Source organism: Colias croceus, chromosome Z, assembly GCF_905220415.1.
Source record: "Colias croceus chromosome Z, ilColCroc2.1".
In the NCBI taxonomy this organism is placed as follows: domain Eukaryota; kingdom Metazoa; phylum Arthropoda; class Insecta; order Lepidoptera; family Pieridae; genus Colias; species Colias croceus.
In genome coordinates, this window is record NC_059568.1 from 3,831,029 (window position 1) to 3,854,304 (window position 23,276).

Sequence of the window (23,276 nt, forward strand, 5' to 3'; positions counted from 1 at the left end):
GCAAAGAGAAATAGATTCATTATTGTGTAGGTACATTTGTTGTTATAATTGTATTAAATTAAATTTGACACTATTTATTTCAGACTTATGAAACTTTTTATGGTGTAAAGTTTGAGCAATGAAAGTCGGCTATAGACTGTAATACATCTAACGATAGTTCCATGTTTTACTATTTCTAAAAAGTCAATATATCTAAAATATGTTAAAGCCACACAATTTACGATATTATTTATATTATGAAGAGAAATATATCTTTATTTTTTGTATATTTATTGACTTATTGTACCTACTAAATAAGCTCCAACAATGAATTATAGGAATATGAGATAAAATATTAATGCCTATAATAGCTTCTGCTCATTCACTTATTATTTGTAAACTGAAGTTACGGTGTCGTTTATCAAACAAAGCTTCAAACCTATATAATTTAAAGCTCCGAAGAATGAAATCAAATTTCATAATACCCTATTCGTTAGAAATACCTTTGTTTGGAAAATTTAATGTTAGGGTTAGATTATTCTTATTTTTTCTCAAAAGTTCGTGAGTACATATAAGAAAGTAGGAGATTAAATTTTGAATAAGAACCTTTTTAAATAACTTAGACTTTAACCTTAACCTATTAATTGGATACCTACTTATACCCACTTTAACGAATTTAGAACCTTAAAAAAATTGTGGTAAAAACGTCGGTATATAATGGATAGACGTTCAACATTAAACTAAATCTTTAACAGGTGTAGATTTCTAAGAAAATTAACTACAGTTTATAATAACTCTGTTTAAATTCATGAGTTTCCAGGGAAGTGGATGTAGATGGAATATCTTTAGCAATAATTTTATTATGTACCTACCTAGCTGTGCCCCGCGGTTTTACCCACAGTTCTCCTCTCCTGTTGGTCTTACCGTGATAGCCATAGCATTCCTCAATAAATGGGCTATCTTACACTAAAAGAATTTTTCCAATCGGTCCAGTAGGTAGTTGATTAGAGTAGCGCGTTAAAACGTACAAACAAACTCTTCAGCTTTATAATATTATATTATTTTATTTACAAATTAAACCATAAATAATATTGATTTATAAACTATTTCATTCCTAACAGATTTATCTATCGTTTGTCTTTGTTATATGTTAGGCGAATATTTCGGCCCACGCGACAGACACAGACGCGCTTCCTCGGGTTTTCAACAAGTGAACATTGAATTGAAATTTGCAACTGGAGAGCATGGAATCACATAGAATTCATATAAATTTTTAATATTAGGAACACGAAAAGGTATTGGCGCGCCAAAGCGGTCGTCAAAATATTCTAAAATAAAAGTTACTGGCTGGCGAGACTTGCTTCCCGGCCTTGTTCCCGGCGTATATTAAGAAAAAAGCGCCGATTCTATTCTTTCATAAAAGGAATTGAAAAATAGAGTGTACCAATCACTCGGCTACAAAATTATTTTCCTCGGGCACCGCATATTGAATCTTTTTATCGCTCCGGACTTTAGCCGTTAAAATAGGTTATTTTGTTGCTCTGTTAAAATATCAGCTATTAATTTGAAATACATGCTAATTGGTAAATAATATAAAATGGGTTAGAACATGTTAATAAATATTCGTATGTCAATATTGTTATACATCATAACTCAGGGCATTCAATCTATTTGCACCTTGTTGATCTGGTCTATGTTTCCATCGCGGATTAAAATGGCTTTGCGAGATATTTTATTTTTGGATTTTAGTATATTTTCAATGAAATTCTGAATGAAAACAAACTGTAATGGATAATATTGAGTTACATTTACGCTTTATATTGCGTTGCGAGTGCAGATCAGGCGCGATTTTTATTGTTAATTGAATTTTATACTCTATAGCCTAAAAATGCCATTTCACGCATATTGACCTGCCATTTTTTGTATCACTTTTGCTAGAATATTGTGAAGCCCAATGTACAAATAGTAAGTTGATAGTTTATGCTTGTGCCGAGTATTTATTTGTATATTGTGTAACGTTTACTTAGCTTACTTAACTTTGCGAATACATACACGATAAGATATTGTGTTTTGTTACGGTTACATTTATGAGTTAAAAATATCTGGCCAGACCTGAAGCTCTACCGAACAATGTTTGTTGTTTAAACGTTCACGCGAAATGAACTTCATGGCTTTTGATCCGTATTTTTATAGTTTGTTCACTCTTCTGACGAGTTTTAAAATAGACTGTGTCAGAGGAGTTTTAAATTGTATTCTTCGGTGTTCGAATTATAGTTATTTTGGTTATTACCTATTGATTTATTTTTTTATGTGTACATAGCGACTGTTAAATACGGAGTTTATTTTTACTGTGCCGGTATAAATAATAATTTAAATTAATAAATAATAATGTTAAGGCAATCCTTTTAGCACGTTATTTGTTAAGTATATAAATTCTTATAACGCTGCGTACATTTAAATACAGATTTTTATTACCAGAAGATAAAAAGTGTTTTGCGATGCCTTTACAACGTTTTACGTTCAACTTTACCTACCCATACAGATATTATTTTGATTATTTTTTACAAGTAGACAAAGATATAACCGCCATGTTGTTCTAGGGACATCCGCTTCAACCGGATCTACGACATCGCTCCAGGCGTGTTCAGCCACCTGCACCGCCTGCGCTCCCTGCTGCTGAACGATAACCAGCTCCGGGAGATACGCTCTGGAGCCTTCCATGGACTCCGGAGGGTGAAGTACCTGTACTTGTACAGGAATCGGATCCGGCATATCGACTCTGATGTGTTTCAAGGCATGGGACACTTGGAACAACTGTAAGTATAACTTGGTACTGTAATGTATTATGTACCTACTACTTCCTGCGCGGTTTCATCCTCAAAAGTACCAGTTTCTATAGCCCATGTGTTTTTCTGTCGTAGGGACGAAGTTGGAGTTAAGAAGGCGCGGTTTTTGTCAAGTATACCTATGCCGTTGCAATCCTTAAAGTCTGTAAAATGACGTCGTTTATAATAACATTAATTTAATGATTTTTTTACACTTATAGCAGATGTGCAAAATGACTTTAATAGTGTGCTATATTTTCCTTGTTTCAAAAAAAAATACAGTTACGGACCCCTTCAACTCTTTAATAAACAAAATAAAAATAAACAGAGCAGCAGTTGTGAAACGAGATAAGCGCGATGAATCCACAGATTGATTATAATTTATAATAATATGTATTATATTATTATGTATCAATGACCCGGGTTCTAAGTAGAGATAAACTCACGTGACTGGCCGAGCCATTCCTCAATGAGTTTCACAGAATATGATGTCATTGTTTTGCATTCTGTAAAATATGTCTTGAAATAGCTTATTATATTTACTGCCTGACCTATTAGCTAACATCATAGCGGGACTTGAATTCTATTAATGGTTGCATTTAAATCATCAATATTCGTTAAGTTGCTCTTCAGTTATTTTGTTTTTGTGTTTAGGCACAGAATACTCAATAGTAGCAAAGTATAGGTAACTTATATTTAAGTGCATATAAGTATTATTTTATTTTTTTATGGGGAATAGGGAAGCGCTTGGCCATAATCTCTCCTGATGTTAAGCTGAGATGTGGTCTAAGTTGGAACGCGCTTCCCTAGAAGGTACCCATTCACTCTACGCTGGAAAAGACCCCCATTACTCATGTCGGGAAACAAGCTGAAGTATCTTTAACTATAATAAATAAATAAATAAAATAAAATAAATCATTTATTTCACTTAAAACATTTTACAAATTAGAGCGACCCAGGCTCCTAAGATAGTAAGAACTGTTTTTCAGGAGCCTGTGTCTTTCATTTACGAAAAAAATGAAAAAAATTAAAAAAAAATTAAAAACACGACACGAAAAAAATCAGAGACAAATTAAATAAAATCAAAAATAAATTAAAAATATACATGCAATTAAAACTATAAAAAAAATCAATAACAAATAAGTACAAACAGCAAAACAAAATGTGTCTAGGCTTAGATTACAAAATAAAAGACAGATGGAGCGTTGCCGAACTAAACCGAATAATTTATCGTCATTTTCAATCTTAGAGCATTAAACCAACCGGAGACGACACGCGCAATTCTTTCATAGTCAAAAAGTCTGTCATTTCCTGCGGGGGGAACGAGTAAACACATTTAAATAGTGTTAACACAAACGCATTTTGAGATTACGTCGCTACAACACGCACACAACAAAATAATCAAACACCAGCATGACTATACACATACAAGTACAAACCTTGGTACAAACACACACATAGACACCGTGTCTGTATTCAACGTCAATGTAAACATCGATAGTGCGAAAACGTGTCGATAATTTAAGTCGATAATAATTATAATACTTATCGATACTTTATGCTCAAAGAATTTAGAATTTTAATTTTAATGATAAATTAAATATTTGTGATTTGTGACATCTAAGTATTCATAACGAATAACAAGTTGAGAGGTCGTCGTGACGTCGATTTGACACTTTCAAAACAATGAATATGCGTAACAAAAATAAAGATGTAGTATAACCTCTATAGTAATTTTCTAGTTTTCAAAAATTCATATCTCAAAAACTAAAAGTTTCCGTCAATTATTGCAAATTTTAGATTTAGGTTCCGTAGGACAACAGCTAACCACAAAAAAATTTACGCCTCTCAACTCGACGTTCCATAAAGTTTAGCCTAATACCATTTTTTTGTGAATGTCACAATTTACATATAAAACAAGAAATAGTGAACAAAAAGACAGCTTCGTCGTTCATTTACATCATTTATTTACAAATATTTACATTTATTTTAACGCAGAAACACTAGTTAGTGCTAGTCCGTTTAGGAGTCCATGAAACATGATTCGCATTCGGAGATCGAATCCAAACATCCCGAATCACAGCAGCTTTTAGAAATCTGAAAAAAAAAATGAAAATGAAACAAACTGATAAAATTTATCATCATCAGCCATAAGACGCCCACGGCTGGATAATATTTATATCGATATTATTCTTTTACCGTCCCATCCCTAATTTTTATGCAGTGATACCAGAATAACGAATTAAAAATGCCTTTTTACGTACATGTTACGAACGTAAGTAATTGCATTATAATTAATAAAATACAAACTTAAACTTAGTATACTATAAAATATTAAAGAAAAACATGTGTTGGAGATAAACAATAAATGAATTTGCAAACAGTATTTATCATTAATTCATAAAGTTTATACAAATTATACTTCACGTTATTTATGGTTTCTTTGGCTAAATTTTATTACTCTATAATAACAAATATGAACGGTGATAAAAGTTATAATTAAATATTAAAACAGTCTACGTACTTTAAAATTTACCCAAAAGTGGATGTAGTACCATTATGTGGCAACACTTTTACATTGACAATATATTTCAGTATTTTGCAAATTTGCTGCAATATTTCACAATATTTTGATGTAAAAGTACTGACAGATGAAAAGTAACATTATCCTTAATTACATTCCACGTTTCTGACCACTTCTTACACGTAAATTCACTTCAATTTGGCATATTTCGCTCCGGTTTTTTCACGTTCACTGACATTAGCAAAATGGCGTTGGGCGCGCGTCAACTAGTTTTATATAACAGGTATGTAACGCGTACTCAAACCTTTGGCGAGCGGGGAACGCCTGCCAATGGCCACTCCGGTTGGTTTAATGCTCTAAGTTTTCAATAAAGCTATGTGTGCTGTCATTTCGCCGCTGCACTTTACGTACACGGTGCTTCTGTGTGCGTGTAATGTTGCCAGATATTGAAAAAATTCCCAAATTTTTCCCCGACTACGCAAAAAAGAGGGTTATGTTTTTCGAGTTTATGGATGTATGTATAATATTTCTTTGACACGCCCTGCAGTATAATATAAACCGTTGGACCGATTTTGAGTTGTGAGGTTTCATTGCAATGATCTGAATTATTATGTTAGTGCCGGTAGTGACGTAGGCTATATACATACATAAATGAGAAGTCAAGTTTTAATAGCGGTAGTTTTTAGTCGAGAATACGGGACACTTTATTTTCATCATATCCATCATAGAGTTCACATAAATTAAATCGCTAGCGAAAACGACTATGACGTTTTTAAGCTTTATAAAAGTAACAAAATAATGTATTATGCTTATTAAAATAATCTAATAATTATCATGAACCTTTAGTGCACTATACAAATAATCACATTCACGATCGAAAAATCCAACAGCATTACCCTGAAGATCCTTTAACCATTTTACCGTTTTACCAATAAAAATGGCAAATTCATTTTCAAAATACTGGCAACATACGTTGAAGTTTTGTATTCCTTCATATCTGTAAAATTATTATTCGTATTAAAGAAATAAATCAGCCAAATAATCTACAGAAAACCTGTGAAACGATGTTTTATCTTTTTTTTTGTTTTCGGGAACAAATTTTACAGCGTTTTATTATCACAAGACGGCATTTTTTTACTAAAATTGCAAACCCTTTTTGACGTATTGCATGACACTATATGCGCTATATCACTGGTGCAGCGACGTATTTGTTTTTGATTTCGTATTTTCTTTGACAAGGGCGACGGGCGGTTGTCATGCTCCATCTGTACTTTATTTTGTAATCTAAGTGTCTAGGTAACTCATCTATATATATAAAAGAAAGTCTGTATGTTCCAACACTTATAACTCGAGATCTGCTGAACCAATTTTCATGGTTTTGGATTTGTTGGATTTGTCACCGCCCAGAATAGAAGAAAAAATCATAAAAACAACAAAAACTAGACGAATAAATATTTTCCGAAAATTTTGATTTTCGTACATGTCAATCATTAGTTGTCAATGCTGTCAAATACGGAAAATAATGTTTGACATTCATGCGTTCAAAAATGTATTATGTGTAAAATAATTAAAAAGTAAAAAGGGTGAATTAATATTGTTTGTATTTATTTTAAAATCAATTATTAAATTTTAAAAAGTGCAATAAAAGCAGATACATAAAAATTCCTCAAATGTTTGTGTTTACGCGTGTTTTCAGAAATTTATAAGGTATTTTTGGTGGGGAAACTAACCAAGAAGGTTGGTTCGATTAATTATATTGAAAAAATTCTATAAAAATGTAAAAATTCTGACAATTATATTTTGATGCGATTTCGTCGACTGCGTCAACAATATAAGTGATAAACAAGCTAAATTGCGTTTTGAAGATTGCAACCATTTATGCGATGCAATTAGCACAGAAGAAGATGCAGAAAATGTTGGTCTGTTGATTATTTTACCGGCGACATACACAGGCAGCCCAAGTGAATATGCGCAAGATGCAATGACAAAATAATATGTTCGTCATTATGGTCGGCCAGATTTATTCATTACATTTATCTTTATATGTAATCCGAAATGGATGGAAATTGTTCAACTGCTGCTTCCCGGACAAATATCAAGTGTCGGCACGACATCACCACACGTGTTTTCAAGCAAAAAATCCGATCACTGATGAGTTACATTGATGAAACACATCTTTGGAATTATTCAATGCTGGATGTATTCAATCGAATGACAACAATCTGGCTTGCAGTATGCACATAATTTGATTAGTCGAAAGGATTCGGGCAGATAAAATATATGAGTGTGCGGGGATTGATAATCCTGAAACCGATCCAGACCGACATGACGTTGTTATCATGGACCGTGTGAAACAATCAACCACCAAACACCATGCATGGTTGACAGCGAGTGTACCTAAAGGTATCCACGAAAATTGATGGCAGAGACCATCACAGCCAACGATGGTTACCCACTGTATCAGGGTCGATCGCCCAATGATAATGGTAGAATTATGACAACTAAAGTGAAACGAAACGATGGTGTGGTCGACAACAGTTAAAGAATGAAAAGAGTTAATCCATGCTGCACAACTTATTAAAATTAAATCATTTTTCTCTGAGACGTGTTTGAAGTAATAAAATAAAATACTATTACCTATCAACCCATATAAATATTTATTTTGTATCATTGTATTACGTTCATCAAAGCCTTAATTAGTTCAGCTAAAAGGTACCTAACACAACATTCATTGACAGGGCGATACAAAGTTCGCCGGGACAGCTAGTTACAAATAAAGCACGTCCAAAACAAAATTCGAAATTATTTCAGCACATAAATAAATTCATCAAAAATTAAATAAGTTAGTAATTATAAAATAAATTGAGCAACAGATATTAAATCAGCAAAAAATCAAAATTAAATCGAAACAATGCAACACTATTATTTAAGTTGTTACAATCAACATAACAATAATATAGGTTCATTTTTGAAATTAGATAACAAAAAAATACGTGTTACATAAGAATTTATTCAATTTGGATCTTGAATAAACTCTCGAGACAGGAACGGATGTGCAATTTATAGTCAGAATATCACGATCCCTTCACCCTACATCCATAAAAAGGAAATATAATACTTATTTTTAAAAGGATACAATCACTCCATGTCTATTTGCTATGTAGCTTGCGAATGTTTAACTCTAGACTTAATTTTGCCTAGGTACCTACTTAAGACAGCTGAAAATTGCAATCTGTAAATCGCATTGACACTGTATTTAAAGTGACAATAATGTCGGTTCTTGAACATTATTAGCTTTATAATATTTGTTAATTTTAAAATTGAATCAAGGAAATAAATTATCCTTAAAATAATCATAATTCTAAAACTGCTCAAAAATCTTAACAAAAACGTTTCTCCAGAATTTATCATACAGTGTGTAGATAGGTATTAATTTATTTATAATCGACTTTTCATCTGAGCCTTCTGAGGATGTTTTAAATAACTTAATAATGAGTAAATTTAGACCTCTTCAAAAGAACTAATCCCTCCAACATACTTACGTTTTCCATGTAACGAGAAAGCCTTTATTAAAACAGGCACTTAAATATATATTTAGACCAAAAATAACTATGAACTTTGAAGTAATTTTATACCAAAAACGTTAAACAAACTAAGAGGCGTGTGTGTGGTTTTCGCAAATGAATTATTTCTCTTTGTATGATATAAACAAAAGCAATTGAAAAGAATTTTCTGCGCTCATAATTCAGCAGAGGCTTAAGAAACCGGTCCAGGCGAGACGCCGCTTAACATTTCTTGGAATAGAGAACGAAATCTGCGATATGACCTTTGTCCTAAGTCCTAACAATATTCCACCTTAAAGTCAATGTGCGCTAAAATTTGCTTTTACCATACCATAATTATTTAATTAAAATACTAATATTATAAAGCTGTAGAGTTTGTTTGTTTGTTTGAACGCGCTCTCAGGAACTACTGGTCTGATTCCAAAAATTCTTTCGTTGTTAGATAGCCCCTTCGAGGAAGGCTATAAGGCTTTATGTCATCACGCTAAGACCAACAGGAGCGAAGCCACGCGGGTATATTATACGCTTCACGCCAAGTTTTCGTTTCCGACTGTACTATATTATTATGATACAGAAGTAAAACCATTATTGGGCCACAATTAACACAACCATATTTAATTTATTTGATATTTATAAAAAAAAAAAACATATATTCAATGTTGGAAATTGCAGGTATGGAATGTGACTTTTTCAATCTGTTTCAATCAAATAAATTTTCTAACTCTGAAATATATGAAGCCAAAGGAACAATTCCAATAATACTTGATGCCCTTGTTCAGATTTAGCTTGTTATTATTGTTGAGACTTATTCTACTTCATATCTACTAACCAATTATTTGCCAAATCTTCTTCGATTTCTTTTGTATTCAATGTACCATTTTGTTACAGGTACTTACATGTCAATGAAATACATCAGATTGAACCCGAAACTTTCTCCAATTTACCACGGTTGGAACGACTGTGAGTATTTCTCTTAGATTAGATAAACATGGTCCACATAAATTTTCTCAATACAGGTTCTGTTATCTGAACAAATTTTATATTGCTTCAGGTACTTGCATAATAATAACTTGAAGACCATACCCCCTGGATCTTTCCGAGGTTTACCGAAACTACAAAAGCTAAGGTTGGATAGCAATGCCCTCATTTGCGATTGCTCTATGCTTTGGTTTGTTCGAATGCTCTCCGAACACACCGAGATGAGCATCGCAGCTACGTGCTATGGACCATCTGGCACCATGGGATCTTCCTTAGCAACGATGAAGGAATCTGACTTTAGTTGCAGTAAGGATATAATATCAAAAGCAACTTGTAGTATGGGTAACGTATACTAGGTTCTAGATTATTCACTATATCGCTATTTCAGAACGACCTGAATTCGACCAGGAACCTGAAGATGTCGTTATAAACTTTGGCGATGATGCTATGTTTGTTTGTTCTGCATCTGGTGAACCGACTCCAGAAATTATTTGGTATCGCGACTCCTCCGTTATAAATGTAGACGCGTCGAGGTATGAAGTAATGAATAATGGAACACTCATGGTTCACCAAGCAGATGAAAATGATGTCGGCATCTTTGAATGTACGGCTAAGAACCCAGCTGGAGAAATACGTTCTAAGCCTGCAAGAATGATGATGCAGAGTAATGCTGATGAAAAGGGTAACGATTTTCTTAGTGACATATCATACTTTAGTACTTAAGAATCGAGAATGAATGTAAATTCTTTTTCAGACTTTCCCGTCTTCACAGTTTTTCCGCGAAAGCAATTGGTACAAGGCGATCAAAAATATGTACGTTTCGACTGCGTCGCCACTGGCAACCCGAAACCTCATATATCATGGTTGTTTAATGGCGACAGAATTCTACTGTCTGATCGACTTTCTTTGCAACACAATGGATCGATTGTAATTGAAACAGTTAAGGAAACAGACGCTGGAAACTACACTTGTGTAGCGGAAAACATAAATGGAAAGATATCAGCTTCTTGCACACTTGAAGTCATGGGTAAGCTTATTTTTATATGATGAGAACGGCAAAAGAGGTAAGTGTACATAATAAAGTAATATATTCGTTTGTTGCAGTTCCGCCCGCATTTATTCTGGTTCCAAAGGACGAGCAAGTAGCTATTGGCGATAAGGTTCAATTTACTTGCACTGCTCGTGGCGTACCGAAACCAGTCATTACATGGTACAGGAATACAATGGTACTACCTCCTAAAGAAAACATCGTCTTGAGCGATAATAATCAAAATTTGACCATAACTGAAGTAACCGAAGACGACGACGGCATTTACCACTGCCGAGCTGAGAATGCGGAAGGTTTAACTGAAATTTCAGCCATTTTAAAAGTACAGGATGTGCAAATCGTTTCACCGAAAATTGTCACGCGCCCAGAAGATATTGAAGCTTATAAAGAAACTACCATTCAGATGCCATGTGAATATGAAAGTGAACCGCTTGCTAATATTGAATGGAGAAAAAACGGGAATAGAATCATACCGAATGAAAGATTTACGATTACTTTAATTGGAAGTTTGGTAATTAATAATATAACTTTATCAGATACAGGAAGCTACGAGTGTTCCGTCTATAACGATCATGGCAGAGATACAGCATCTGCATACCTTACTGTGAAAGATCATATTTTACCAGGCGACGAATATGTCAATATAGCATTGACCGAAGCAACACGCGATGTAGATCAGGCGATTGCGCGAACAATTGAACAAATATTTACAAATCGAAGGGGCACAAGCGTGCACGACCTTTACAGATTAACAAGATTCCCAAATGCTCCCGCTAGAGAAATTGCAAGAGCAGCAGAAATCTATGAGAGAACGTTAGACAAAGTTCGTGAATATATTCAAAGGGGGTTAAAGGTAACAACAGTTGAACCATTCAATTATGAAAATATCTTGTCAACTAAGCATTTGGATGTTATTTCACATCTCTCGGGTTGTGTAGCGCATAGAAAAGCACAAGATTGTTCTGATATGTGTTTCCATAAAAAGTATAGGACCATCGACGGAAGCTGCAATAATTTTGAGAACCCAACATGGGGATCATCTTTGACGCCTTTTAGAAGAATTCTGTATGCGGTTTATGAAAACGGTTTCAGTCAGCCTGTAGGATGGAATAAAGGATTAAAATATAATGGATTTTCTCTACCCAGTGCCCGATTAGTCTCTACAAAGGTTATTTCTACCAAAAACATAACTGGGGACGAGTATCTAACTCATATGCTTATGCAATGGGGACAATGGCTGGACCATGATTTAGATCATGCTTTACCATCTGTTAGTGACCAAACGTGGGATGGAGTTGATTGCAAAAAGACATGCGATTATGCGGCACCATGCTTTCCAATTGATGTTCCTCCAAATGACCCTCGCATTACGAATCGTCGATGCATAGATTTTATTAGAACGAGTGCAGTATGTGGATCTGGTATGACTTCAGTCTTGTTTGGAAACCTTGAAGCTAGGGAACAAATCAACCAATTAACTTCTTTCATTGATGCTTCTCATGTATATGGTTTTGAAAAAGCTGTTGCTGAAGATTTAAGAGACTTAAGCAACGACAATGGAACATTACGTGTTGGAGGAACTTATCATGGTACAAAACCACTCCTACCAACAACAGGCATCAATGCTATGGATTGCCGGCTCAACTTAGTAGAAAGCACACGGAGCTGTTTCGTAGCTGGCGACATACGAGCTAATGAACAGATTGGTCTACTAGCTATGCACACTATTTGGATGAGGGAACATAACCGAATCGCAAACAAATTGAAAGCCATTAATCCGTTCTGGGACGGCGATAGAGTTTATCAAGAAGCTAGAAAAATAGTTGGTGCTGAAATGCAAGCAATAACTTACTATCATTGGTTGCCATTGATTCTCGGCCGCGAGGGATATGCCCTTCTTGGTGATTACACTGAATATAACCCTGATGTAAATCCGTCTATCTCTAATGTTTTCGCAACCGCAGCCCTTAGGTTTGGACATTCACTAATTAACCCAATCCTTCACCGTTATGATGAACATTTTGAAACTATTCCTCAGGGACATTTACTTTTGCGAAACGCGTTTTTCTCACCGTGGAGACTTGTTGACGAAGGAGGAGTTGACCCACTTATAAGAGGTATGTTTATGACACCCGTGAAATTGAAAACCCCTACACAGAACTTGAACTCGGAACTCACTGAGAAACTCTTCCATACAGCTCACGCCGTAGCACTAGATTTAGCTGCTATTAATATCCAAAGGGGACGCGATCATGCTATTCCTCCATATACCAAATGGCGTAGTGTTTGTAACATGTCGGAAGTAAATGATTTTGATGACTTAGCGGGTGAAATATCGGACAAAGGCGTCAGGGACAAGTTGAAGGAACTTTATGGATCTGTACACAATATCGATGTATGGGTAGGTGGTATCTTGGAAGATATGTCTAAAGGTGCTAAAGTTGGACCACTTTTCCGGTGCATTCTTATAGAGCAATTTAAACGTTTACGGGACGGCGACCGACTGTGGTTTGAAAACCCTCTCACATTTAAACCGGATCAGTTCAAAGAAATTCAAAAGACTAATTTGGCTCGAATTCTCTGTGATAATGGCGACAATATTGACACGATTGGTGAGAACGTATTTATATTGCCCGAAATACAAGATGGCCTAACATCATGCGAAGATCTTCCCTCGATTGATTTAAGATATTGGATGGATTGTGAATCTTGCAACGACGATCATGACATAGAAAAGACACGAGTGCGACGAGCGGCTGCAATGGATCCCAACCATAACCAGCTGATTGAAAATGACCACCGCTTGGAAATTCTGGAAGAATCTCAAAATGATTTATATAAAATTATTGAAGATCTGCAAAGGAAGGTGGAGTATCTCGAGAATACTTGCCAAAAGGTGTAAATTATTTTGCATAATAGAAAACGCCTCTATGTAAATATTCAATTAGAATAGATTTTGTTCCAAATTCGTAGAGATAATTATACAATTAATGTTAACCTCGATGTAGTAGAGACTTTACAGAGAGCAAACACAATCACAAATACCATTCCGTGGTTGGTAAGTAAAGTTTTTAATGATTGAGCTTAACTCATATAAATGTCGAAAAAAAATTAAAAAACAAAAAAAAAGTAAAATACGAATACAAAAATACAAAAAAACATTGGTGTTTAGACAGTTAGAGCCGTGGAATCTATCTGACGACAAAGCATGCCTACCGGACTTGATCATGAATTAAATTGACCATTATTATTGGACAATTATTATAATACTATAAGTTTATATAATATAAAAAAGAACAAAAAAACAAAAAAAAAATGTATAGATTGTTAAGAACCGTGATACGCAAACCGACGACTGAGACTCCCAAACGGTACTGATTCTGCAACCTGCATTTATGTGACATTGGACAATTACCTACATGGACCTAATTATAGCAACGGTACAAAAAGAGACAGATCGGAAATTAAAATACTTTTTTATTATATTACATAGCTATAAAAAATATTTTAATGTCGCGTTTCTTTTTTCTACCGTTACTCTAATACTGCCCATGCGTAAAATATATTATGTGTACTTACTTATAAAAATAAAAATCCAAAAAATCCAAAAAAAAAAGTCATAAAAGTCAGTGGAAAAATAAAATAAAAAAGTGTCTCGATGTTGTAGATGTTAGCGGAGGTTCTATTTTTTTTCTGTTTACCCATATTTTTAATACGTCGGAAAATATACAATAAATCTATACTCTCCTATGTGGTCCAACTATTTAAGAATTTATTTTTAATCTAATTATATTAAATCCTAAGATTAGTTACTAAAACTCGTCTGAAGTTTTTACTAATGTTGCTATGGAAAATATTAACTGTATTATTTATGGTTGACTTGTTTTTAAGTATTTATTGCAGGGTTTTCTATTTACAATTACTATGTTAATTATCCGACCTCTAGCTGTTATATAGATAAGTAGATAGGTACAGTAGTTCGTTCAAAATATTGATGTTCGGTGTCTATTTACTCTAAAGTAACATATAGAAATAGATGTAAGTCGTTATGATCATTTTAACGTACGTTGCCTAATTTACAGCCTTTTTATCCTAATTTAACTTTAGTTCATTTTGATTTAATGAATTATTATGACCTGTCTTTAATTTTACCAACATAACTTTCAGTCAGTATTACAATACATTGCATTTATTATTCGTGATGATCCGCAATTTTTTTTATTTTTTATTAAGATTCGCATATTTTGTTGAGTTGTTTAACTAAAATAAGCACAGTAATCATTATTATCAGGTTCCGTCCTTGTTCAAAATTTTGGGGTTAGTGACGATATTGGAAGGTACCTAAATAAAGGTCAGTCTAAATGATGAGAATGGACATATTCGAAATATTAAAATGTAATAGCACACTTTGAAATTTTTCTTTTCTTTACGTAGTTGCGCGCGTAACATATATTATTTGCGCTTTTAACTGTTATGCGGTAATTAAAGAATTCGGGAAAAGATATTAAAACAATAAAAAATCTAGGCAATCAAAATATAAATTTAATAAAATTCAAATTGGTATTAATCTAGACAATCAAAATAAAAATTTGATAAAATTCAAATTGATAGTCTATGGCTGCAATTTTGAAACCGGTGAAAGCGACAACGGCTGTTTGTTTTGGTAACTTTACGCGATTTTTATTTATTTTTTTTGTTATACCTAAGCTGCATTCAACTTTTGTATAAACAAAAAAAAAAAGCGGGCCATACATTTTCAGAGGCCGAACCTCTGCAAATGTTCCAGGGCGGAGTGGTCGTTTACCATCACGCGATTCACCAGCTCAGTAACTGCGCCCGCTTTTCCATAAAAAACAATCTTGTTATTTTTTTTAAGTGGGGAAATCTTGCATAGATACCCACGACCCCCGGGGAAGGAGCCGTGGGTTATGTCGGATTCTAACCGACTAAACTTTACTGTTTTCCGTCTACCCGCTGGTATTGGTTGGAATTTTTCCGCGACATAATCGTGTTTCCTACGTGAAGTCAACAAAGCAAATAGTCAGTGCCTGGCGCTGCCACTGGTTTTAGAATAACTCCCTTCTCTTTGTCTTCCCTTACACCAATTCGAATACAGTCAGTATCAATACCTCGTAGGAACCCTTTATTAATCTCTGGATAGACTCTGATACGGATATTACGACCTTACTGGGATTGATAACCACAGATTGACTGTGAAATTCTGTTTAGGTACGTCTTGAATATAAGACGTAATTAATCCTGAACCAATTCAATGTTCTCAAACGGAGTATTGCAGCTTAAATAATACATAAAATCTAAATACCATGTGGATAGGCACAAATAATATTCCGATAAATTTGAGTCATCAATGTTAGGATACTAACATCCGCGTCGCCTATTCCGAATTAAGCGGTCCCTAAATTCTGAAGTTCATATACGAGTAAGAGTTGATTACCATGAAATATTACCGATAAAATCACATCACAATTATGCGCATGATTGATGCTTTTTAGCAAATATGTGTCTATAATAGTCATTAATGTTAAAAAAAAATAATCATGTATTCTAGTGTTTAAGATTAGCATAAGTACTTATTGTCGCTTTGTCGTGGTATGTCCAAAAGTTCTGGCTCCGTAACAACAGTATCATTAGGCGTGAATAAATTTGTTGTTAACTGATAAAAATCTTTCAAAACAACGTGGAAACTTTGTTTTACTCATCAGATATTTCCGTTATATTATTATAATGTGAAAATGCTTGGGGATAATCCAGAGAAATAGTAAAATAAATAAGATTGAAAAGGTCACAGTTAAAATATCTACGAAGATATATTTCACAAATCCAGGTAAATTGTTCACGTAATCTATTTTCACTAAGCTAACATCATAAATTAACTCTACACTTGAAAGTCACAGCCACTCATTCGAACACAATAAAAACTCATTAAGCCTTAAGGCTTCCGCAATTTATCACTATTGTACGAGTATAAATGAACCGAGAGCGAGGACTACCTGTGATTGTGGGTAAACTAAGGCACTGTTCACGAGGAGATAGCCTCGAGCTGCATATTAGAGCTAAAACTTAAACATATCGTGCTACAATGAAAAACAGGTTATCGACGGAAAGTTAACAGTCACGTTGCAAAGTATGAGTTTGTAGTTGTTATACTATGCATCAGTTGAGAGTAAAGTGTGTATGCTAAATTGTACATCGTCCTAACGCTTCCATGTTCAACGTTAACAAATTCTAATGTTTTAAAAGCGAGTGTTACAAACTTACGACTAAATTCGTACATGCCTTCACAAAAATAATAGGAGCGCTTTATACACAATGTATAGAATACAGAATTTCATAAGGGAGCCGCTAAAGGAATTATTGTACAATGATACAAAACAAATTTAACATGTCCAATGATATTGTTGTTAAATGTGTTTTGAAATAACTTGGTTGTGGTTATTCCGAATTCACCTTATTGATACCTATAATAATATGGTATCTATTATTGAATAATAAATTATTTATTTTTACCAAACGTTCTCAAAAACGAAGGGGGTTCTAAATCGAACTGTTTTTTTTTGTTAACGAATAACGCACGGGCGTTTTATCGAATGACATGATTATTTTCGTTAGAATTTGGAGTTAGAGAGAGTTAGAATGTTAACCTCCCTTTTTAAAACATTTTTCTAAAATCGACCTTTGATAAAAGCAATTACTTAACTAAAGAAGATCAAGAATTTATTATCTCTTTAATAACGCTTTTGCAGGACCCTCAATCAACCACGAACCAAATTATTTTAACTGCACAATCTAAATGTATTCTAGATTTTAGACCTATTACCATAACCGTAGGATTTTATATAGGTTTGTTCCCGGTGATGAAGGGTATTAAGAGAGATTGTATTTTTGGGATGTGTTTATACCTAGGTAAATTGTAAATTACATTTTAAAAATAAAATTTGAAATGCTTGCGTCCACAATATTTTGCCTTTTGGCATATGTAAGGGGATGCGTACCCATTAATTTCGCAAAATTAGCTGTTCATTTTTCTTTAATTATATCCCATTTCAAAACGGTCCTCTGTGATCGAAAGAATAAAATCAAATCATTTGTTTTAATAAAAATGCTTATTTACGCTTAACGTTCCTGGAACATTTGAGTACCTAGGTACATAAAAGGTGATAAAAATGATGACTGATTACATAAGGTAGAGATTGTAAGACCTAATAGGAATTGAGGATACCTTCAATGTAGAAAGAATGATCGAATTTCTGACGTCAATTAAGATAAAATTTAAGCTTGAAACACACGGAGATTGCTATAAATTCACGAAGTTAAAAGAATCTGGTAAAGACTAAAGGTCCGACAACATTTATTCTGCATCCTAGAATTCGCATCGGCACCTAAAATTAAATATAAAAATTAGTGCAAGAGCTATTGACCCGATATTTGGTTTTTGGTATTAAGATGTTATTGGAAAATATTTACAGGTGATCCAAGTAAATTAGGATGAATAATTTAAAAGCAAATGTTGTCGCGGATAACGTCTTTTTATCCCTACCTAGGTGTGCTCATCACCGTTGTTAGGAGTTTGTCACTTATCTTGTAGTTAAGCCTGAATCTTTTGGACATTACTATTCTATGGTGTGTTATGGATTCATCTAGAAGCTGGCAATTGTAAACAGGATGATAAATATTTTGTTATACAATTATAATAATTTAAATGTAAGTAATATTAATGTCATTTTGTTATGATCACTTGTACCTACACACAATTTAAAATTAAGTACTTTATGGCAACTCCACATTTGTGTCGTGAAGCTCAAATTTTAGAAGCAGCTTCTACCTACGTCAATTTCAAGGCAAGTTTCAAGATCAATTGCGAGCATCCTATGAATGTGGAGGACACGACTTATACCGAATCTTAATGAACGTGTGTACAAGCTAATAACATTAATTAATTTATCTTATGGGCACTCCATACAAGGGACAGCGATGGCACAACAAAATATGGTCGTCGACGTTTGCCGCCAATACGGCGATTAAAAATAAACACCTACTATGACGGCCGATAGACATTTTAGGCCCTCTACACTATCGTGATTGCTTCTACTTCTAGGTACTCGCCTAACGCTGCCCATTGTGTGAAGGACCCATTACGTGTGTACATATTTTATGATTTCAATTTATATTAATTGTTCATTTATAAAAATTGTTAAACTTATTTTATATGAAAATATTCATAAGTACCTAAGTATCCAACTACAATAGAATAATCTGGAAAATTGTACAAGATAATAATATTTTAATAGGCGGGTCCACACAGAGCGAGAAGCCTCGTGAGGCCATTGCTACGAGAAGCAGCTGCCGGCTTTGTCTGTGTGGACGTGGCTTTGCAGAGGAAATGGCCCTCATACAAAATTACGATTTTTCATTGAAAATATCTGTGAGCTCGCACGAATGCACAGCAAGAACTTTCCATCTAATTACTAACTAGCTGCAACGGTAGTAAGTGATGGGCTACTACTACCAATCATCAACACATCCACACGGATTCGTATCGCAAGTTCCTACGATGTGGTGCGATATTGCATCACATCGCAGTTATTTATGGGAGACCAAAATCGCGACATACGAGATTTCCTCCGCTGAGCCATGTCAACACAGACCGAGCTTTGCGAACCTGCTCGCTCTGTGTGGAACCGCCTATTGTCAAATGATTTTATGCACGGATATCTGTTTCTATAAATATCAAAATACAATTGAGTTTTCTGGTTTCTTGTAACTACTTACTGTTTTATGAAAAATCGACAATACATTCCAATCAATTAACTAATTATTTATAATGGCCAGTCGGTATGCTTTTTAACTTTATGTATTCTGAACTTCTTTGTAATGGGTTGCCGAAACGGTACAAAGGCTTTAGACAGGATTTCTTGTGACAGACGCGGGTTTAATGTCTGAAGACCAAGCTGATTTGAAGAGCACTAATTGTTTTACACCTTGTAGGTACTTGAGAGTCAAGCGAATGAGAGAACGATTTTACCGTCTAGGGAACGCTCTATCTTTGGCTACAACACCGCTTACCAGCAGGCGAGATCGTGGGAAAGTTCTTCCTTTTGATAAAAAAAAAAGAAATGTTATTGACAATTCATAACAATCATGCGCCCTCTTCATATTGTACAATGTTGGTCCAACAAATGTTTGGCGCCATTACGGATATTATGAATAATCATCTACATTCTACTATGTCGACCGATCATACACATTAATTAGGATCTCTACTATTCTCTACACTATCGTGATTGCCTCTACTCGGCCAACGCTGCCGATTGTGAAGAGGGCCCAGCAAAAAGCGCACACGCCAAACTTATTTAATCTGTTGTCAATAATTATTGTATATCCAAGATCCTAATCTGAACTTTTGTGATCGTATCGGGAGCCTTAAACAAATTTCATATTTATCATCCTGTAAAATAAAAGTAATAAATACTAAAACACAAAGGAGTGGTTTTTTATGGCGCTACTATTTTACGATATTGATGTTCGGTGTGTAGTGAAAAAAAATAAATAAAAAACCCAATTCTGTTGTTTGATTTGTGTTCCCAAAACATTCAATAAACATTACACTTCTTTAATTATAATTAAATAAAACAAATTTGTGTACTTGAGTCCCTAAGAATCTTACACAAAAATGATATTATCAACTATTTGTGTGAATGATTTTTTGCGCCTGATTATTTCTAAAAGCAAATTTATCATAATTAAATTTTTGATTAAACTGAATCTTAGTTGAAATTTGGACAAAAAAAAATTGTAAATCTACAAGGAAATTACATAAGGTATTCACTCTCACATTTACTTTATTATGGCATAAAATTAAAAGTCAATTTTCAACTACATTCTTTTATTTAACACAGACAACACATTAAGTATACATCAAATACACATACACCAACACAGTACAATAATTTTTGAAGCTAATAATAATTGATAATCTTAATTAATTTAAAATCTATTTACATACATTATTATTCTAATCTCACTTTGCACTGGAGCTATGGGGTTGCGTCACAAGACAATACAAAATCAGAAGTATTTGTACTTTCTCAGTAAATATAAGCTTTGATTGCACAGTACTTAAAAGTTTAAACAAAAAGCTATTTTTAGATGTTGTCCCAATGCAAGCCTACCCAAACTTCATATGAATTGGTCAGGCTATTTCAGAGATATTATTACAAACACTATGACAAGAGAATATTATTATTTAGCAATGCAAGCAATGCTCAGAAACTACAGGTCAGCTTAAATCAATAGAAACCACTTTATTTCTGAGTGACAAATACTCTATTTTTATAGTATCTCAGAGCAACCCGGGCGATCAATTGAAACTTATACTAAGCATATTTTTCTATACATTTATTACACAACATTTAATATTCTAACAGCCTTACTAATAAAAAGTTAAACAATGGATAAATTTCAACCATTTTCTACCATAGCTGTGTCCCTGCTCTTGCTCACGTGAAACGTCAATCATAAAAACAAGACAGGTTAAGGTCATAAGGTCTTCAAGCGAAGAGTGAACGGGTACCTTCTAGGGAAGCGCGGTCCATCATAGGCCACATCTCAGCTTACCATCAGGCGAGATCGTGGTCAAGCGCTTCCCTATCACACAATAAAAAAAAAAAGAAAAAAGACAGCTTATTGCAATAACTAATCCATTGAATAGCGAATGGGTAACATTTTATTAGTAAGACCGTTATTATTTAACAGTTATAAAAGAAAATATAGTTATTTAAATTCCCACATATTTAGTATGTCTGCCGGTAGCTAGGAGCTGGTTTTTATCTTTGTTCCGCACCTCAACCTCCAGAAAAGCAATCTTCTTTCCCAATTTCTTGGTAACTGCTTCCACTTCTATATTGTCTCCTTCTCTTGCTGCGCTCAAATAACTAAAAAGATTTTCTATGTTTAAAATTGAATGTTTGAAATTATTTAGTACGTTTTTGTTGAGTCATATCTGTTTAACAGTAACTCAATTTGATTGAAGAAATTACTAAACAATTTTTTTATTATTCAAAAATCCAGACAAACAGAAGTAGAAGGTAAAATTACTTTTATTACAACAAAAGAAACAAAGTGTATTATTTCGCATGGTTAAAAAACACAGAATTATCAAATATATTAATTAGGTACCTTATACTAAGATCTATAGACACACCCCTTGTGTCACAGGTTTCATTGGCTGTGAGTGCATAAGTGGAGATAGCATCAACAAGGTGTGCAATAAAACCTCCATGGAGTGTACCTCGTTGGTTCAGGTGCTCTGGACCCACTTGGAACTCCGTGACTAGCCTACCGTTTGTGCAGCATACGAGTTTAACCTAATAAAAATTAAGGCATTTATTTAATCTACCGGTGACGTTTTTTCTGAGAATCTAGAGCATATTGTTTTCTAAAGAGTCGACAATAATTCAAAACCTCTTACCTTACGTAAGTGTTGATCAAAACACTTTGTAGTTGCTATTGTTTTAGTGAATAATTCAGCTACTTTAGCCGCTTTACTACTCATTTTTAAAACGTATCATTTATCTTTTAAAAATGAGTAGTAAAGCGTGATAATTAAAAGTACAAGGTAACTACTAATCTCTTTCTCGTGATGTTATTGACTTTTCTGGAAAGTGGAACGCTGAAATTCAGCGTTGGCGTATTACAGAAGAGATCAATAAAATTTTAATGTGTCAGTCATCAGATTTTGACGTTGACAGTCTGCGCATACAATGGCTGCCTGTGATGGCTGCGTTCTTTGGTATTTACTCAGAGCAATATTTACCTACCCTAAAATGTATATTTCAATAATTTTAACATAATCATAGGTACAACCTACTTCATTATTAATATTTGAATGATCCAAGTATCCTTCATTAATTTATAAATGTATAAAACTTAAAAAATGCACCTGAAACAGAAATATCATCCATCGATACATAAATAAAGGTAGAAGCGGAGAATGAGAAAAGCATGAAAACAGATTATTTTCTTTTAGAGGGTGGAGGCTGGAGCTATTACTTAAGATAAAAATTTTGCAACATTTCGTAAACATTTACCGACTTCATAATAAAATTGATACAGTAACTATACAAACATAAATATATCGTAGTGAGCACTATAAAACTCATGATTTGCGTCTGCGCGTTTCAAGTACAGTAAGATTCACGAAAGAATACCACTGCGCAGAAGGCATATTTTAGGTCCCTTTGGAGGTGCGAGGTGAGGCGCGGGCGGAATGCGTCAAGACCGGAGCGATGCCATTGGTGCGCGCGCGTCTCGTAATAGGCTGCTCAGTCGCTATTCGTCTA

General features: G+C 34.0%; 2 protein-coding genes and 1 long non-coding RNA gene across 3 annotated transcripts in view; 1 reads left to right on the forward strand and 2 right to left on the reverse strand.

Moving 5' to 3' along the window:
- Positions 1-20,497, forward strand: part of LOC123704956 (peroxidasin-like) — a 61,071-nt gene extending 40,574 nt beyond the window's left edge. The window contains exons 2-7 of the mRNA XM_045653465.1: positions 2,580-2,795; positions 9,780-9,851; positions 9,943-10,175; positions 10,258-10,551; positions 10,624-10,896; positions 10,974-20,497. Coding sequence (XP_045509421.1) covers positions 2,580-2,795; positions 9,780-9,851; positions 9,943-10,175; positions 10,258-10,551; positions 10,624-10,896; positions 10,974-13,819 — 3,934 coding nt within the window. The 3' untranslated portion in view covers positions 13,820-20,497. The remainder of the gene's footprint in view (positions 1-2,579; positions 2,796-9,779; positions 9,852-9,942; positions 10,176-10,257; positions 10,552-10,623; positions 10,897-10,973) is intronic.
- Positions 4,752-5,683, reverse strand: LOC123704957. Its single transcript, XR_006753235.1, has 2 exons — positions 5,454-5,683; positions 4,752-4,901 (listed from the first exon to the last, which is right to left on the reverse strand). It is a non-coding gene; the product is annotated as an uncharacterized LOC123704957 (long non-coding RNA).
- A 307-nt stretch (positions 20,498-20,804) lies between the features above and the next one.
- Positions 20,805-22,641, reverse strand: LOC123705423 (acyl-coenzyme A thioesterase 13-like). Its single transcript, XM_045654183.1, has 3 exons — positions 22,406-22,641; positions 22,114-22,301; positions 20,805-21,869 (listed from the first exon to the last, which is right to left on the reverse strand). The coding sequence occupies exons 1-3, from the start codon at positions 22,487-22,489 to the stop codon at positions 21,713-21,715; spliced, it is 429 nt and encodes a 142-aa protein (XP_045510139.1). The 5' UTR covers positions 22,490-22,641; the 3' UTR covers positions 20,805-21,712.
- Positions 22,642-23,276: the final 635 nt, after the last annotated feature.

Coding starts and splice junctions, on each gene's coding strand:
- LOC123705423 (XM_045654183.1), bottom strand. CDS start 22,489: ATGAGTAGTAAAGCGGCTAAAGTAGCTGAATTATTCACTAAAACAATA. Junction 22,302..22,405: donor TTGATCAACACTTACGTAAG/GTAAGAGGTTTT, acceptor AATTTTTATTAG/GTTAAACTCGTATGCTGCAC. Junction 21,870..22,113: donor TCTATAGATCTTAGTATAAG/GTACCTAATTAA, acceptor AAATCTTTTTAG/TTATTTGAGCGCAGCAAGAG.